The 19,708-nt window shown below is 38.0% G+C and overlaps 1 protein-coding gene across 1 annotated transcript; it reads left to right on the top strand.

The window, feature by feature from the left end:
- The first annotated feature begins 17,922 nt into the window (after positions 1–17,922).
- Positions 17,923–19,341, top strand: XTH33 (xyloglucan:xyloglucosyl transferase 33). Its single transcript, XM_079081633.1, has 4 exons — positions 17,923–18,209; positions 18,331–18,431; positions 18,521–18,729; positions 18,844–19,341. The coding sequence occupies exons 1-4, from the start codon at positions 17,990–17,992 to the stop codon at positions 19,256–19,258; spliced, it is 945 nt and encodes a 314-aa protein (XP_078937759.1). The 5' UTR covers positions 17,923–17,989; the 3' UTR covers positions 19,259–19,341.
- The last annotated feature ends 367 nt before the right edge of the window (positions 19,342–19,708 follow it).

The raw sequence follows: 19,708 nt of genomic DNA on the forward strand, positions 1-19,708 counted from the left end.
TGATTTTAAGAAATCTGGTCTTCCAAGTATCTGGAATTTCTTATTTGGTATTTTTTTGAGATGTTTAACTGGGAGAACAGTTGGTCTTGATAAAGGAAGAATGGAGGTATATGCCATGGTTGCTGGCCTATATTATGATCTTCAAGTGGATTATTCTACACAATTGTGGAAGGAGTTCCAAAAGAGTGTAGAACACACGAATGTTCTTCATGGTATTTCGTGTGCAAGATACTGGAGCTTGATTTTGCAATATTTTTAAAACAAGGAAGGGATTTTGGTACCCAATGATGAGGAAAAAGCTGTTTTTCAATCATACCACTATCCGAAGGATGTCACAAATAGTGCTGAGGACTTTCCATCTGTTGCTCTTATTCTTGATGCAATGCTCAAAAGATTTGATCCTTCGAATTCTGTCTTAGTGGCATATTTGAAAACTATTGATTCTACTGTCGAAACTGGGATACTATTGGAAAGGGAAGATAAGAAATCCAAGCGGTCAAAGAAGAATGAAACTACTTCTTTTGAAAACAAAATCACAGAGTTGAAATCTTCGAAATCTCCAAAGAAGAATCCTCTTACAATTGAAGTGTTTGTTGCTGAGACACAATTGATTGAGCCTGTTGTTGAAGATACTCAAGAGCAAGTGATCATTCCTTCGAAGACCGGTATGTTTCGAAGAATCAAAATGAAGTCAATACATAAAAGCAAGTCTCCAACACATAAAGTGGTCCGAAAACCTCATGTCACTCATCAAGGTGTTTTAATTCGAGAAGTGTCAGCACCTGTTTCTCCATTGTCCAAGAAACGAAGGGCTGAGGATATGGCCAAACATCTGTCAAAGAAGAAGAAGAAGAAGACACGAAAGCTTATGCTTTCTACTAAGTCTACAGAAGATGACGATGAAAGAATTCCTAAAACACCAGAAGTAACTCTTCACGCAGAAAGTCCAACTCCTGAGCAGACAATAGTCATACCACCCGAAGATTCGGTTGCCAAATCAGTTTCTGAGAAGGTACGAACTTCAGGCATCCCTGCAAACGTATTTGAAAATATTGTTTCCTTACCTCCACCAATTATTCCAATTACTTCAACCACTGATTCTCCTACATTCGAAAACATTATCAATCAACCCTTTACTTCTATTTTTTCTTCTCAGTCCACTGATACACCCAAACCTAATTCAACCGCTCAAGAAAACGTTATTATGGAGACAGAAACTGATAATGAGGGTTTTGGAGGCACGTTTGAGGAATTAGAATTTCATGAAGAAGAAGAGGATTTTCCAGATCATATGCTGATGACAATGAAGCAATTTAAAATTTTGAATCAGAAGTTGAATTCTATAATTCAATCTCAAGCTGATATGGGGGGTGGTTCGTCTGTTTCAAGTTTAGAGGTTGATACTTTGTTGAAAATGTTCGAAGCCAGAGTCGTAAGTAAAGTATCTGGGATGATTACAGACTTCGAATCACGAATTTTGGAGAAGGTTGACCATAGTGATCAAAACAATGAACTACGAATTAATTCTCAAACTTCGAAGTTTGCCTGAGATATGAAAGAATTAAAGAATGTAACAAAGGAAAGGCATATTCTCTTTGTTCAATACATAAAGAAAGTCAGGGAGGATGTCAATTTGCAGCTTCGTGAACTTCGCGAAGATATGCAAAAAGAGATTGGAAGTGTGCAAAAAGATTATGCATCTCTGAATCAGAAGATTGATATTATTTGCGACGCTGTCACGAAATTTGTCAAATTGTATGAAAGTTTGAGTCCTCAACTTACTCAACTTTCAACAATAGAATGTGCCAACTTTTTGGAAGTGATTACTTTGCTAAAGGAATTAAAAGAACTATCTGTCCAGCCGGTTTCTTCTTTCCTGGTTACTCCTGAATTTTTATCTCAAAAGTTCCTACAATTCGAAGCAATTCTCAACAAGCAACTTGCTCCTCTCTCTCGCATACCAAGCCTTCTCCCAACAACAAATGCCCTACCTGTTTTCACAGGGGTGCAAGGGGGAGAAAGAAAAACTGGTGATTCGAAGGCTAGTGGTGATGATGCGAAGGCTGTAGGAAAGTTGTTTTCTTCAAAGATCCCAACAACAAAGCCAGTTATAGCATCAGCTGGGCCGGTTACTTCAACTGTTGTAACAACTATGCCAATTACAAGACCAATTTCGAAAGGAATTGTGATTGGTAAATCTACTGATACTGGTGGGAGTGGTTCGAAAACAAAGGAGGTGAAAGATGATTCAGTCTTCAAAGATAAAGGGAAAACAATAGTGGTGGAAAAATCGAAAGAAGAAAGAAAAGCCGAAGCAGAAGCTGAAATTGAAAAGCTAAGGTTGATTCAAAGCATAATGACTCAGCGTGCAAGTGATCCGAAGGGTATGGACAAAGGTGATCCATCCAAACACTACAATTATGAAACAATTGAGGCCAAGGTAGCTTTTAATCATATGTATTCGTTTAAGAAGAAACCAAAACAAAGTTATATGGTTACGAATACTGATTCAAGTCAGCTGGACTTTCCAATAAATGAAATGATGTTCATCATGCCTCAATTTAAGGCAGAAGGAAATTTCAAAGAAAAGGATGATGGTACACACATGAAAATTAGATTTCATGCTGTTCTTGCAAAAGCCCCTGAGGAAGTTTGGTTTTTGATAAAGATCAAGAAAAGTAATCAGTATGAAAAAGGATGCGGTGTTCGAAAACACAGTCCAAAATATCAAGTATGTGGTTGCCAGGGCAAATGGAAATATTTGCGAATTTACAATTGCAGATTTTCCATTAATGAACTTGTATGATCTTATACAAGTTGCATTGATTCTGAAAGACAAATCGTTTTCATATCTTCAAAACACTGAACCTGATGAATTTAAGCTTGGAGTTGCTCACATCAAGATTTTCATCGAAAATTATTATGAGTGCTTGGCTCCTCTAACAGGTGTGGAGTTAGCTACAGCTAAAGGTATGGAAATAAAAGCTCCAATGGCTCCTACGAAGTCTCAAGCAGAATTGAAAAAGTATGCTGATGGTGAAATCTGCTTGAAGCCTTTTGGGAGGGTATTCGCAGGAAAAGACAAGGATGGAAAGCAAAACGTTTCTTATTCCAGGCATGCGAAGTGGAAAGATATTCAACGTCTCAATATACGAACTTAATTGTTCGTATGAATCATTGTAAAAAGAACAATGAAGGAGATAAGAAAGAGCTAAAGAAGATTATTTCCTGGTACACGGAAAATCGAAGAGTGATGTTGTATTCCATCCAGCTTCTTACAAATTAAGAAGTTAGACTATGATTACAAAGGGGGAGATTGTAAGGGTCAAAGTGTTGTAATTATTCGAAATGTATTTTGCACTCTTCGAATGTTTTGTAATCTATTTTACTAAGGCGCTTTTATTCGAAGCTTATGTGTCTATGCCTTAGTATATTTTTTGTGCGCTTTCTGTTCCCTATAAATAGGGATATTTACTAGAGTTAGATAAGAGTTTTTACAGACCTGTCTTTGTATTCTGTAAACATTCGAATGCGTAATAGAGCTGAAACAAGATCATATTTACATCTGGTGTTCAATCTTGCATTCTTACTTGATATTATACTCTTATTCATTTTATACTCGATTCTTTGATTCATCAAAACCGTTTCATTTGTAAAAGTGGTTTAATCCCATAAACCGTTTCATTTGTAAAAGTGGTTTAATTCCATAAATTGTTTCCTTTGTATAAGTGGTTTAATCCCATAAACCGTTTCTTTTGAAAGAGTGGTTTAATTCCATAAACTGTTTCATTTGTAAAAGTATTCTTAGTTATATCTGTTCTATAGTAAAAACCTTAGTATTAATCCTGGAAAATATTATATTATCCATAATACTGCCTTGTGGTTTTAAATGTTCAAAACCAGAAGTACAAGTATATTTACCATACTTGATTTCATGATACGTAGCTTTTACTATAAGTAAAAACTACAGAAGGTATATTTGGTCGGGATGTAATTATCTTTTCTTACTGTTTTAAGAGAAGTATATTACTTAGTAATTCACTCGTTGTTTTATCCATGTGAGTTCTATTAACCATACTAATATGACTGATATGCCTGCGGCGACGTTCTTCAGGCGTCAGAATGGTATGATATTTGACACCCTAGGCCTGCCGGCCAAACGGTATGATGTATCTTTACTTCTTTAATATGTTGTTCATATATTAAAGGTATTATACATATCTTGGTATAGTTGAATGAATTTTGGTAATTTCCTTGAAAAGTATACAGTCGTCAATCATACTTGTATATTTAGTTTTGAATCATAAATTATACCTATTATAATTTATATATTCTATCTGATTAGCATGATTTCTCATGGATGAACACCTTTGCTTAGCATGATACAAAGGTAATGATACCAAAAGGAGTAACCTTTTATACTCATATATGTATTATATATATATATATATATATATATATATATATATATATATAATTAAGAAGGAAACGACCTTCGGACAAATAACACAACCTTAATTCCACATCCAAACAAGGAAAAGGAAATAAGATAATTCATTAGTCCTAAGCCCTTCAAATCTTATTTATATATTTATACATATATAAACATGATTTTGGCATTTATAATTTGAAATAGTTTATAAAACATTTTTCAAAGAATTTAACGGAGTTTACATGACTTTAAAGATTTAACATGGCTTTAAGTCATTTTGGAAGTATTTGGTAATTCTTAAAAGCATACGGAAACTCTTTGTGTGATTATTATCACATACAGTTATTAACACAATTTAATATTGTGTTAAACTTGTATTCCCCCCTTAAAAAGCATTTAAAAACCATTAAAAAGGTAAATTATAGGGGTATGAACTCACTTCGATAAGTGGTGATTCGGGCAGCGTTTCGTTTCTATTGATGATCTTTCTCGAAGAAACCGCGAGTTTTTGAGTAAAAACCGGGCTTTATACGGGCAGCACTTCGATTGGAAAGAGGTTAGCTTCTCGAGAATTCCCAGGCTTCGGGGCTTGCTTTGGGTTTTAGACACAATATCGGGGCCTTGGGGGGTCGTAAGAAAGTTTACGGGGGTGGAAAATGTGAAAGAGGGTGAAAAATGGGGTGAAAATGGTGAAGTAGCCGGGAAGTCTCGCATGCCTTATATAGGCCGCAGCCTCGGATCCGAAGCAAGGAGAAGGAGACGCGTGTCTCGGACAGGTGGCGAGGCGGTGGCTTCGGTTCGTACAGCTGGCTCATACGAAGGCGAGTCAGCAGCCACGCGTCAGAAGGAGAAGCGAGAAGGGTGGCAGCTTCGGATGCGTGTCGGACCAGGAGAGGACCGGACTTCGGTCCAATCAGGAGGCGCCATGACGACTTCAGACCAATCAGCGGGTGACATGCGAGGCTGCGGTCCAATCAGAAGACGACACGTGTCCCATACGTGGAAGCCTCGCATGCGAGGGTGACGTGGCCGAAGAGGGTCCATGCGATTTTTCCCGGTTTTCCACATTTTCTTGATTTTTGTGCCAAAAACTTGCGAAATTCATAACTTTCGCATACGAGCTCCGTTTTTGGCGTTCTTTATATGCACGCGTAGGTAAAATTATACTCTACGACTTTCGTTTAGACTTCGTCGGCTAATTTGGACTTTATTTTTAATATTATTATTTTTAACAGACCGAGATAGGAAATCCGTTAAAAATTCATAACTTCTTCATCTGACGTCCGTTTTCGTCTGTCTTTTTACCGTTGTACTACTTTTGACGAGACCTTCGATTCTCGTTTAATTTGTGTCGGCTAAATATCGATCGATTTATATTTCGAGTTTTTAGCTGTCTACTGCTAAACCGAAACTTAGAAAAATCATAACTTCCTCATACGAAGTCAGATTTTTACGTTCTTTTTATGAACGTTCTCGGTTTAACATATTCTACAACTTTCATTTAGATTGTTAAGGCTAAAAAGCCTTTTATCGAAAATTCACTTTTTACACTGAACAGTGTTTTGCCGGTTTTGTCGCGGATTTTCGATTGGTCATAACTTCTTCGTTATAACTCGCATTTCAGTATTCTTTATATTTTTGGAAGCCTTGTTACAATCTCTACCACTTTGTTCATACCAATTACAATTCTTGATCAATTTATTTTTAACCTAAATTTGACTGGTGTTACAGATTGCCCCCGGGCCCAAAGTCCTCAGATTGGATTGCCCCCGGGTCCACAACATTTGACTGAATTGCCTCGGGTTTGTTGGCCTATAGCACAAAGTCGTACCGCCTCAACCCCACCACACCATATCGATATATGCAAACAGATAATCAGTAAGTAGAAAATATAGGTAATCATGCAGATATACCTATCTAACAGATCACTACAGCATAACAACATCCTATAAACAAAGACACATACTGTGACATCCCCTAATTTCTCGGCCAGAAAAGACCGATTTAATTTATGCTTTTTAAAATAAAATCAGAGTAATCCTTTTAAAAGATGTTGCGGAATTTGTTCTCAAAACAAAACATGATAAAAATTTATCAAAACCTTTCATTAAGAAATATATATTTTTATTTCATATCAAAACCTCGGGATGTCGTGTTCCGATACAGATCAAAAGCATAAACAAGACATTATAAGCCTTACAACAATTATTTACAACTACTGGCCTATAATCCAAAAATCACTCATCATCATCATCCGACTATGCTCGGGGTCCACTACCTGTAATATAAAAAGCTGAGTGGGTCAGGCTTGGGAGCCTGGTGAGCATATAGGGTTTTCAACCCACAATAAATAATAAACTTATTAAGTTCTCAATCAACAATAAATTTATTAATTTCATCAACCAAAATTAACCCTAATTACCCTTTCCCATTATCCTCACTTTACGTCCTTAAAACAACTATCACAAGGGACCTAGCCTAAGGATTTTCACTAGGGGTGACAACATTGCTTCGGGGGTTCCTCAGTAATTTATGTCAAATACGGCAACCATCGGGGTGACAACACTGTTTTCCTCAGCAATTTATGTCAAACAAAACAACCTAACATAAAACAACCAATAAGGTGACAACATTGCTTTCCTCAACAATTTATGTCAAACAAGACAAACATCGGGGTGACAACATTGCTTTCCTCAGCAATTTATGTCAAACAAAACAACCTAACATAAAACAACCAATAAGGTGACAACATTGCTTTCCTCAGCAATTTATGTAAAATAAGACAAACATCGGGGTGACAACATTGCTTTCCCTCAGCAATTTATGTCAAATAGGCACGAAGTCACATCGTCGCCAAGTGCTAAGTCCATAGCTCTTATTTATCGACAGTATTTCCCACGGGAATCCCCCCCGCAATACATGTCAATGGGTTTTTAGAGTACAGCTGATGAACATATAGTTCACACAATTACAGGTTGCGGGCCTGCTAGTGTTCCACAGATCATCTAGAATAGTCCATGGTTGTCATCCATACTCTGCTGAATGACGGGGGCCACGTTTGGGTAAGTGATTCTCTCATATTTCACCACTCAGTCTCAACTCATGATCTATATCACTGATCATCTCATTTATCCAACTCACCTTTCATCACACACCCACTATTTCATCTACCCATGTTTTACCCAACATTTTTGTAGATAAAAATACATATACAGTTTAAATTATTTAAAAACTTGTAGAAATCATTCCTTCAACATCCATCTCAAATAAACAAACAATATATATTCACACAGCACGTATTTTGTATAAAATACTTCATATCTATGTGTAAGGTGAAAGTAACTACACACTCACATGATTTAACAATAATTTGGCAGCACTTCGTTTCCTAAAACGATCGTTTCTAATAAAACCGGGAGTCTTATTGAGAAACCGGGCTCTGCGAGGGTCGGGCTTCAAAACCGAAAAGATAAATTTTCCGGGTCTTCGGGCACTTCGGGGCGTGTTCCGGGCGTTGGAATTAATCCCGGGGCTTTGGGGGAAGTTGAAATAGGTTAAAAATGGGTTTAGGGTGTAAAAATGTGAGAATTTCCAACATTAGCCGGGAGGGTTCGCACCCTCCTATTTATAGGCTGCGAGAAGACTTCGGCCGAAGGTAAGGAGGAACACGCGTCGGACTTGCGAAGGCTACACGCGTCGGATGCGAAGGCGAGGCACGTTGCTCGCTTCGGACCTGCCACCGATGCGAGGCGTGTCGTCTTCTTACTGGGTCGCACCTTCGGTCGAATCAGCAGCTGACACCCGTTGGCAGCTGGCTTCGGATGACGCATCAGATCGGACACCTGTGCGAAACGCGTCGCTCCTCGGACGCGCCACGACTCGGATGACGCAGCTGCTTCGGATACGTGGGTAGCTCGGAGCGAGGGTGACGTGGCTGGCACTATTCATGCGAAAATTCTCGAAAACTGTGCCCAATCTTGTAAAATCCATAACTTTCGCATACGAGCTCTGTTTTTGGCGTTCTTTATATGCACGTGTAGGGAAAATTACGCTCTACAACTTTCGTTTAGACTTCGTCGGCTAGTTTTGACTTTAATTTTTATATTATTATTTTTAACAGACCGGGACAGGAAATCCGTTAAAAATTCATAACTTCTTCATCCGACGTCCGTTTTCGTCTGTCTTTTTACCGTTGTACTACTATTTATGAGACCTTCGATTCTCGTTTAGGTCGTGTCGGCTAAAAATCACTCGATCTAAAATTCAAGTTTTTAGCTGTCTACTGCTAAGCCGAAACTTCGAAAAATCATAACTTCCTTATACGAAGTCAGATTTGGGCGTTCTTTTTATACCTACTCACGGTTTAACGAACACTACGACTTTCATTTAGATCACTAAGGCTAAAAAGTAGTTTATCAAAAACTCACTTTTTACGTCATTTGGCACCGTGTCGGTTTTGTCGTGAAACTTCGACAGGTCATAACTTATTCGTTATAACTCGGATTTCGGTATTCTTTATATATCCGTAATCCTTGTCACGCCCACTACAAGTTTCTTAATATATATCAGCTTTATCTAATATTTATTTTTGACGCTCATTTTTATTATTAATTAATTAAACCTTAATAATTATGCATAAAACACATAATATTTACATAATTCCTTTTCATTTCTTCAAAATGAGTTTCAAAGTTTAACCTAGACTATTATGTCAATATTAATGCCTAGCCTAGAAACACGGGCGTTACAATTCTCTCCCCTTAGAATGATTCCGTCCCGGGAATCACACATCAGCAAACAAATACGGGTAGCGACTCATCATGTCACTCTCCGTTTCCCAGGTGAGATTTGGCCCATTCGTATGTTTCCATCGCACAAGCACTAAATCGACCATCTTGCGTCGCAACTTCTTAGTCTTACGGTCAACGATTGCCTCAGGTTCTTTGATCAACCTCTTGTTTTTATCCAACCTTAACTCAGAAATGGGAATTATGTCTGGCACATCTCCCGTGAACTTTCTCAATTAACACACATGAAAGGTATTATGAATACCCTCCAATTCTTCCGGTAATTCTAGCTTGTAAGCTTGATTCCCGATCCTCTGAAGAACTTTAAATGGTCCAATAAACCTTGGACTCAACTTTCCCCTTCTACCAAACCTTATAAGTCCCTTCCACGGCGAGACTTTAAGTAAAACCGAATCTCCAAGTTCGAATGATATCGGTTGTCTTTTTCTTGTCAGCATAGCTCTTTTGACGATCTTGAGCAGCTAACATCCTTTCCCTAATCACTTTCAACTTTTCAGCAGTCTGATGGACTATTTCAAGTCCCATAAACTGCTTTTCCCCAGCTTCCAGCCAACATGACGGCGTTCGACACTTTTCCCCATACAAAGCGTGATAAGGTGCCATCTTGATGCTTAAGTGGAAACTATTATTATAGGAAAATTCTACTAGAGGTAAGTGTTCATCCCAGTTACCTTGGAATTCCAAGGTACATGCTCTCAGCATATCCTCCAACGTTTGAATTGTTCGTTCGCTCTGACCATCAGTTTGCGGATGGTAAGCTGTACTCAAACACAACTGGGTACCCAATTCCTCTTGTAGACTCCTCCAAAAACCTTGAGGTAAAACGGCTATCACGATCTAATACAATCGCTAACGGAACACCGTGAAACCTCACAATTTCCTTCATGTAAGAATTCGCAAGCTTATCCATAGACCATTTCTCGTTGGCTGCTATGAAATGCGCACTCTTAGTGAAGCGATCAACGACCACCCAAATCATGTCGTGACCTTTCCTTGTTCTGGGCATTTTAGTTACAAAATCCATAGTGATGTCTTCCCATTTACCCATGGGTACAGGTAAAGGTTCTAAACTCCCATACGGTTTCTGATGTTGTGCCTTAACCCTAGCACAACTTACACACTCGGCCACATACTTAGCAACATTGAGCTTCATCGTCGGCCACCAGTAATAGGGTTTTAGATCCCTATACATTATTGTACTGCCGGGATGAATCGAGTACATGGTCTTGTGAGCTTCTTCCATCAGAAGATCTGTTACTTCTCCCGTCTTAGGTACCCAAATCCTATCTTTAAATACCTTCAGTCCTTGACCATTTGTATCAAACACCAACGTTTTGCCCAAACATTCCTCCTTTCGGTCATTTCTCTATAAAGCTTCCTCTTGAGCTTTCTTTATACTTTCCACAATTGTCGAGACAACTTCAATTCTCAACGCTCTTGGCCTTTTCTTTTCAAGATTTACCTTCCGACTGAGAGCATCAGCAACAACATTTTCTTTACCAGGGTGGTAAAGTATCTCACAATCGTAGTCCTTGAGTAACTCTAGCCAGCGTCGTTGCCTCATGTTCAATTCCTTCTGATTAAAGAGATATTGAAGACTCTTATGATCAGTGAAAAGTTTGCATTTAATACCATAAAGATAGTGCCTCCATATCTTTAAGGCGAATACTACCACTGCCAACTCCAGATCATGGGTAGGGTAGTCCTTTTCATGCTCCTTCAATTGCCTCGATGCATACGCTATCACTTTATCCCTTTGGGTCAGAACACAACCTAACCCAACTCCAGAGTCATCACTGTAAATTGTGAAGTCATAAACTCCTTCAGGTAACGAAAGAATCGGTGCTTCACACAGCTTCTTCTTTAACTTCTCAGAAACTTCCTTATGCTTCTCATTCCAAGTATAAACAACTCCTTTGTGGGTCAAAGCTGTTAATGGAGTAGCGATCGAAGAAAAGCCTTGGATAAACCTTCGGTATTATCCAGCTAATCCTAAAAAGCTCTGAATCTCCATAGGACTTTCAATCGTAACCTTCGAGTTACAAAATAAATCCTTATTGAGGACTCCTTCTTCTTCTTAGAATAAGTACTTTCCTTCATTTATTGTAACAGAACGATGGGTCATGTTCTAATGTGATACAATCACAGTTCAACATGTATCATTTCTAACTACCAACTTCTTTAACAACGAGCGCGATACTTCTATTGATCGCTTTGATCATCTTTCACTTCAATCTTCTGGCTTAGGTCAAATGCTACATCATACTTGGTTCTCTGAACCACGTAACAAACTCATCGTAGTCGGACTCGATTCGATATGACCTCTAGGGTCGGAATAACAATCATCTTCTTAGTCATTACCGAAACGATGGTAACGACGGACTAGAATAAGACAGAATCAATTACTAGTTCCTTGGTAACCTCGTGACTTTCCCTGATCCAAGTGTGAGTCCTGTGCTTCCAATAGTATAGATCTCTACTACTATTCACACCTACTCATACTCGTCCCAAGTATTGTCTTGCAGTCCCCAAGTCCTAAAATCACAAAACAATTTAACACATACGAATGTGTCCAATTAATCATAAATTTTTCCTAGACTCTACTAGGAATTCTTCCATGCGTATCTTCAATCATCAATTCTACTTCAACTTGGTTGGTGATGGAAATTCCAGACGATGGGACAACTTCAAGAATTACACCAATCATTCCATCATCCTGCCAATCGAAGGTGTACTTCAGACGTACCGTACCCCTTTAAACGTTCCGTTATTTTATCAGACATATTCTAAAGGCAAGACACCACTCTTATGATATCTTTTGATAGGTATCATTCACTATCATAAGCTTTTCATTTCATCCATCTATTCAATTCTCTATGAGTCTTCACCATAATGTTTTGTACACCCAAACAAACGTTCGGTGTACCGGGCGAGAATTTAAGATAGGAAAGCTTTATTTACGATAGACGTATAAATCTCCTTATCACTTCGAAACGTTTACATGTTAGTTCTAATCTCGTAATCATACGCTTAGAATCCTACACACATAAGGTTTCTAGATCCGGTCGGCAACAGACCATAGATCCGAACAAATAATGGCATATATGGCAAACATATAGCATTTAGCACATAAAAGCATTTTAGGCATCTTTCCTAAAATCAACTAGTGCCCGTGTCTAAAATATGGTAGACACTCATCTCACAATCATCACTTATCATTCTAAGTTTAAGTCTAGAAATCCTACAATTTCTTAGTTCGCTTAAACTAATGCTCTGATACCAACTGTGACATCCCCTAATTTCTCGGCCAGAAAAGACCGATTTAATTTATGCTTTTTAAAATAAAATCAGAGTAATCCTTTTTGAAAGATGTTGCAGAATTTGTTCCCAAAACAAAACATGATAAAAATTTATCAAAACCTTTCATTAAGAAATATATATATTTTTATTTCATATCAAAACCTCGGGATGTCATATTCCGATACAGATCAAAAGCATAAACAAGACATTATAAGTCTCACAACAGTTATTTACAACTACTGGCCTATAATCCAAAAATCACTCATCATCATCATCCGACTATGCTCGGGGTCCACTACCTGTAATATAAAAAGCTGAGTGGGTCAGGCTTGGGAGCCTGGTGAGCATATAGGGTTTTCAACCCACAATAAATAATAAACTTATTAAGTTCTCAATCAACAATAAATTTATTAATTTCATCAACCAAAAATAACCCTAATTACCCATTCTCATTATCCTCACTTTACGTCCCTAAAACAACTATCACAAGGGACCTAGCCTAAGGATTTTCACTAGGGGTGACAACATTGCTTCGGGGGTTCCTCAGCAATTTATGTCAAATACGGAAACCATCGGGGTGACAACACTGCTTTCCTCAGCAATTTATGTCAAACAAAACAACCTAACATAACACAACCAATAAGGTGACAACATTGCTTTCCTCAGCAATTTATGTCAAATAAGACAAACATCGAGGTGACAACATTGCTTTCCTCAGCAATTTATGTCAAACAAAACAACCTAACATAAAACAACCAATAAGGTGAAAACATTGCTTTCCTCAGCAATTTATGTCAAATAAGACAAACATCGGGGTGACAACATTGCTTTCCCTCAGCAATTTATGTCAAATAGGCACGAAGTCACATCGTCGCCAAGTGCTAAGTCCATAGCTCTTATTTATCGACAGTATTTCCCACGGGAATCCCCCCCCCCCGCGCAATACATGTCAATGGGTTTTTAGAGTACAGCTGATGAACATATAGTTCACACACTTACAGGTTGCGGGCCTGCTAGTGTTCCACAGATCATCTAGAATAGTACATGGTTGTCATCCATACTCTGCTGAATGACGGGGGCCACGTTTGGGTAAGTGATTCTCTCATATTTCACCACTCACTCTCAACTCATGATCTATATCACTGATCATCTCATTTATCCAACTCACCTTTCATCACACACCCATTATTTCATCTACCCATGTTTTACCCAACATTTTTGTAGATAAAAATACATATATACAGTTTAAATTATTTAAAAACCTGTATAAATCATTCCTTCAACATCCATCTCAAATAAACAAACAATATATATTCACACAGCACGTATTTTGTATAAAATACTTCATATCTATGTGTAAGGTGAAAGTAACTACACACTCACATGATTTAACAATAATTTGGCAGCACTTCGTTTCCTAAAACGATCGTTTCTAATAAAACCGGGAGTCTTATTGAGAAACCGGGCTCTGCGAGGGTCGGGCTTCAAAACCGAAAAGATAAATTTTCCGGGTCTTCGGGCACTTCGGGGCGTGTTCCGGGCGTTGGAATTAATCCCGGGGCTTTGGGGGAAGTTGAAATAGGTTAAAAATGGGTTTAGGGTGTAAAAATGTGAGAATTTCCAACATTAGCCGGGAGGGTTCGCACCCTCCTATTTATAGGCTGCGAGAAGACTTCGGCCGAAGGTAAGGAGGAACACGCGTCGGACTTGCGAAGGCTACACGCGTCGGATGCGAAGGCGAGGCACGTTGCTCGCTTCGGACCTGCCACCGATGCGAGGCGTGTCGTCTTCTTACTGGGTCGCACCTTCGGTCGAATCAGCAGCTGACACCCGTTGGCAGCTGGCTTCGGATGACGCATCAGATCGGACACCTGTGCGAAACGCGTCGCTCCTCGGACGCGCCACGACTCGGATGACGCAGCTGCTTCGGATACGTGGGTAGCTCGGAGCGAGGGTGACGTGGCTGGCACTATTCATGCGAAAATTCTCGAAAACTGTGCCCAATCTTGTAAAATCCATAACTTTCGCATACGAGCTCTGTTTTTGGCGTTCTTTATATGCACGTGTAGGGAAAATTACGCTCTACAACTTTCGTTTAGACTTCGTCGGCTAGTTTTGACTTTAATTTTTATATTATTATTTTTAACAGACCGGGACAGGAAATCCGTTAAAAATTCATAACTTCTTCATCCGACGTCCGTTTTCGTCTGTCTTTTTACCGTTGTACTACTATTTATGAGACCTTCGATTCTCGTTTAGGTCGTGTCGGCTAAAAATCACTCGATCTAAAATTCGAGTTTTTAGCTGTCTACTGCTAAGCCGAAACTTCGAAAAATCATAACTTCCTCATACGAAGTCAGATTTGGGCGTTCTTTTTATACCTACTCACGGTTTAACGAACACTACGACTTTCATTTAGATCACTAAGGCTAAAAAGTAGTTTATCAAAAACTCACTTTTTACGTCATTCGGCACCGTGTCGGTTTTGTCGTGAAACTTCGACAGGTCATTACTTCTTCGTTATAACTCGGATTTCGGTATTCTTTATATATCCGTAATCCTTGTCACGCCCACTACAAGTTTCTTAATAGATATCAGCTTTATCTAATATTTATTTTTGACGCTCATTTTTATTCTTAATTAATTAAACCCTAATAATTAAACATAAAACACATAATATTTACATAATTCATTTTCATTTCTTCAAAATAAGTTTCAAAGGTTAACCTAGACTATTATGTCAATATTAATGCCTAGCCTAGAAACACGGGCGTTACACATACCTTAGTACAAAGTTTAATGAGAAAACTCACAGTCTAGAAGATAACAGTGCTGATCACAGATCCGATAACCAACTCTACATGTCACCTATACAGCAAACAGGGACCAAACATCAAACTACAACCCAAAACCCTAAGTTTGACCTAAAGTTAAACTTAGTCAAAAAGTAAAAGGTCAAGTTAAAGTCAACTCTCCAAAGGTCATTCATCCGGTCGCCACGTCGTGGCATAATGAAGACAAAATAATCGCAGATCAGACCCTCGTCACATCGTGACGATCAAAGTGTGACATCGTGAGGAACGTTCTGGATAGATTAATGCCTTAAGCTCGTAATCCTTTAAGCCATGCAAACAAACCTTCCAGAAAGCTTTCTCCATCTTAAAATACCATAAAATTCGTAGCTTTTTAGACATGCATGTCCCAAACACAAACTAGGTCAAAATGAAGGGAAAATGAGATCAAATCCCATGAAAAAACATAAAACTCACTAATATTCTAGATCTGGGATAAATGGTATCAAATGAGTCTTGAGAACTCATAAAGTTGCCAACTTTATGAGATCCCAACACTCAAGCCTCCATAAATGATGAGAAAGGTGTACCAAACACTAGATCTAATAAGCTTGAGCTAAAAAGGAAGGGACTTGAGGACTTATAAGAGTCCTAATGCTACGCAAGATGATGAGAGAGCGGCTAACAAGCTGAAATGATGCACCAAATACCTTCTCTTCCTCTTCAAGGCTTCAAATCACCAAAAATGGAGCTCAAAGATCAATAATGGAAGATTAGGGTTTTTGGAGGGTGAAGGGAGGTGATAGAGGGATAATCCCCAAAATTAGGGTTTTGGCATGCAGGGGTTGTCACGTCGTGACAATTAAATAGGATGCACGTTTCCTTGGGCACGGTCACGTCGTGATACACAAGTGCTCACATCATGACCAAGGTTTAAATCCTTGAAATTTAATTGATAACTCGAAAGCAATGTTTACTTGTAACTGGGTGTTACAAAGAAGCCCATAATCTAAATGTGAGAGCACCCTTACTACACCTCACTAGAAGTCTTTTTCAACCATTCTTTTCAAAACACAATTGATATCCATTAGCCACAACATTGATTTTACTTGCCTTAAATCCTTAAATCTCATTCAAAGAATGGGTTTTTGTTTTTTCCAGTGAATTAACTCATTAAAAATATAATGAACCTAGATGTTAGGTTCAATTTCTCTCCCATCATCATCATCTACAATGTTGTCCTCCTCCACATCAACACACAACTTACTCAAGAAATGATCATTAGATGTCATGTTCATATTCACTTCATCCTCACTGAATTCCACATCCACATTCCTAAGATCATCTATGTTATCTTCATTTTCACCATATGTACAAGACTCACGTTCCTCATCTTCATTATCTTCTTCATCAAACCACCCATCGACACCAACCCCAATATAATACACATAAATAGAAATTATACCATCTGTTCCACAAGCATCAAAATAAAAGCAACATATTCCACATCATCTGAAATGGGATTAAGCACATCCATCAAGGAAAGACCTGGTTCACGGTAGTACATCTTTTTACATTCTTCATGCATGAAATGTTCAAATAAGGTCAAACACTTAGAACATATGTCATAGCAGAAAAATCAACATCATTGAACATGGTTTTCACACCGCCAGTGTAAGAGAAAGGGTTACGAGTAAATACCCCTTGATGGTTGAGTTCCACCATCGAGAACAGTCCATTAGGGTCCGATGGTGCCATTGCAGCAACTTCTTTGATTCTTCAGCTCAATCACAAAATTGCTTCAAAACCCTAGCTCGGGAGGTTCGTTTACAGTGAAAAATGAAGAATGGAGGTCGGCAGGTGAAGAGGATGAGTTTTAAGTATCGTATTTCATTTATTGACATGACATGTCTTAGGTGTTATCGGATCAGCAGAAAAATATATTTTAATTATTTTAATTGATACGTAGACAATGTCAACTGGGAAGCTGTATAAAATCGAAGCAAATGGCTTATTTGACAGGTAAAACGTGAGTTTAATAGTCTATTGCACAAAAAAATTTAAAACTTTAATGACCAAATTAGAAAATTACCTTAACTTTAATGTGCCTACAGTATATTTTCCCTAAAAAAATGTCTCGGCTTTGTTCCAACGGATCGCATAAAGTTAAAACTTTTTATAACTTAGATTACTAGTACTACAGTATAATTTTTTTTTTTAAACCCAATATACCTTAAAAAAATGTATATAAAATTAAAAAGAAAAACAAAAATATATGAAGCTGACGCTTGTCTACAATTGTATTGATCGGTTACGTTAGTTCGTATGGACCCTCCCACCTACCCTTTTTATAACCTCTCCAAATCACCTACCATCTCATCATAGAATTGAACTTGAACATTCATCATAAACCGGTGCATTCTAAACCAAATCCAACAAAACAACTAAAAGCGATCCCCAATCATCCGACATGAATCAATTAGGAATCGTTTATGTTTTGTCACTATCTTCACAAAGATACATCCAGCTTTGCAACAGCCAAGCAACTTGCAAATTGCATAATTCCACTATAAATAAATCTAATTCACCCTCCATAAATACACACACAATAATCTTAAATCTTAATCCTCTTCTATCCACTATCCATACAAAGTTTCATGGCATATTTTCTCCTTTTTTGTCATGTTATTTTTATCGGTTTACTCTCATCCGTTTCTTCTCGAGGTCCAGTTTATCGGCCACCATCAGTTGAGCAATTAACAAACCGTTTCCCTCGTATACCCATCACCCAAGGGATGTCAACTTTGTTTGGATCATCAAATATTCATCTGAAAGGCAACGGATCATATGCTGATATCATTTTAGACAAAACCTCAGGTAAACACTCTAAACTAGTTTTGAATTAAGCTGTTTCTGACAAAAAAGTATCAATCTATACAATATTTGTGTGTGTGTGGATGTATTCTTGTTTTCTTGATTCCTTTCGTGTTGTATATAGGTTCTGGATTGGTTTCAAAGAACACATACTACCATGGATTCTTTAGTGCTGCAATAAAGCTGCCAATGGGGTTTACTTCAGGGGTAGTACTCGCTTTCTATGTAAGTTTTATTATTCTTAGTTTCTTACTAGTACTTATTTCTGTCTTATAAAGATGGTCTGATTTGATTTTTGTGGCATGCATTTTCAGATGTCTAATGCAGATGTATTTCCACATAACCATGATGAGATAGACTTTGAATTACTTGGCCATGAGAAAAGAAGGCAATGGGTTCTCCAAACAAATATGTATGGCAATGGAAGTGTCAAAACCGGAAGAGAAGAAAAGGTTTACCTCTGGTTTGATCCCACTCAGCAGTTTCATCAATACACCATCCTTTGGAACAATCACCACATTGTGTAAGCTCTCCAAAAACTTTAACCCTTGTTAGTTACAACCTCCATTTACTGATTTACGCACTAGTCATCAAGTTCATGAAATCTTAACTGATAAACTTTCTGTAATCTTTCCAGGTTTCTAGTAGACAATATACCTGTAAGAGAGGTGATCCACAATCAAGCTGTTTCATCTGTGTACCCATCCAAGCCAATGTCGCTGTATGCCACCATATGGGACGCTTCAGAGTGGGCGACAAAAGGAGGAAAGTACCCTGTGAACTATAAGTACGCACCATTTGTGGCTTCGATGGGTGAACTGGAAATGGTAGGCTGTTCGATGCAGAAAACAAGCTCGCCAATGGCTACTGCTGGATGTTCAACGAATGCAACCGTTTCGAGCTTGGATCCTGTTGAAGGAAAAGAGTACGCAACGCTATCAAAACAGCAGATGGCTGGTTTGAATTGGGTAAGGAGAAAACATATGTTTTACTCATATTGTAAAGATACGTCAAGATATAAGATGATGCCAGCAGAATGCGGTGCTCAATAATTCTTTGTAATTAATTACATGGCAACGGAAAATGTTGTAGAGAAAGAAAAGAAGAAATTAAGAAGAATATTCTTTCGTAAAGGAAACATACATAAGACATATATAATATAAAAAAATCTAGGCCCAAACGTCCTAACTTATTTGAAGCCGTCCATACCCTTAATTTTCCTATATTCTAAGTTTTGTGTTTAAGCTGACATCCCATCAAGGGTCCATTTTGAACATGGGTCATTAATATTAAGCATCTCGGATTTATTTTAGAGTTTTTTTTATTGATTCATCACTTATTTTCATTTAACATTATTGGAGTTGACTGATTTTTGTGTATTTATATTGACCACTCAATATATATTTGAGTGGTCAATATAATATAAAGTTTTAAGCATCTAACCCCTTCTATTTTTAACATATTTTATTTTTATCCCCTTAATTATATTGTAGTTTTAAATG

Source organism: Lactuca virosa, chromosome 3 (genome assembly GCF_052849685.1).
Source record: "Lactuca virosa cultivar CGN04683 chromosome 3, Lactuca_virosa_CGN04683_v6, whole genome shotgun sequence".
Classification (NCBI taxonomy): Eukaryota; Viridiplantae; Streptophyta; class Magnoliopsida; order Asterales; family Asteraceae; genus Lactuca; species Lactuca virosa.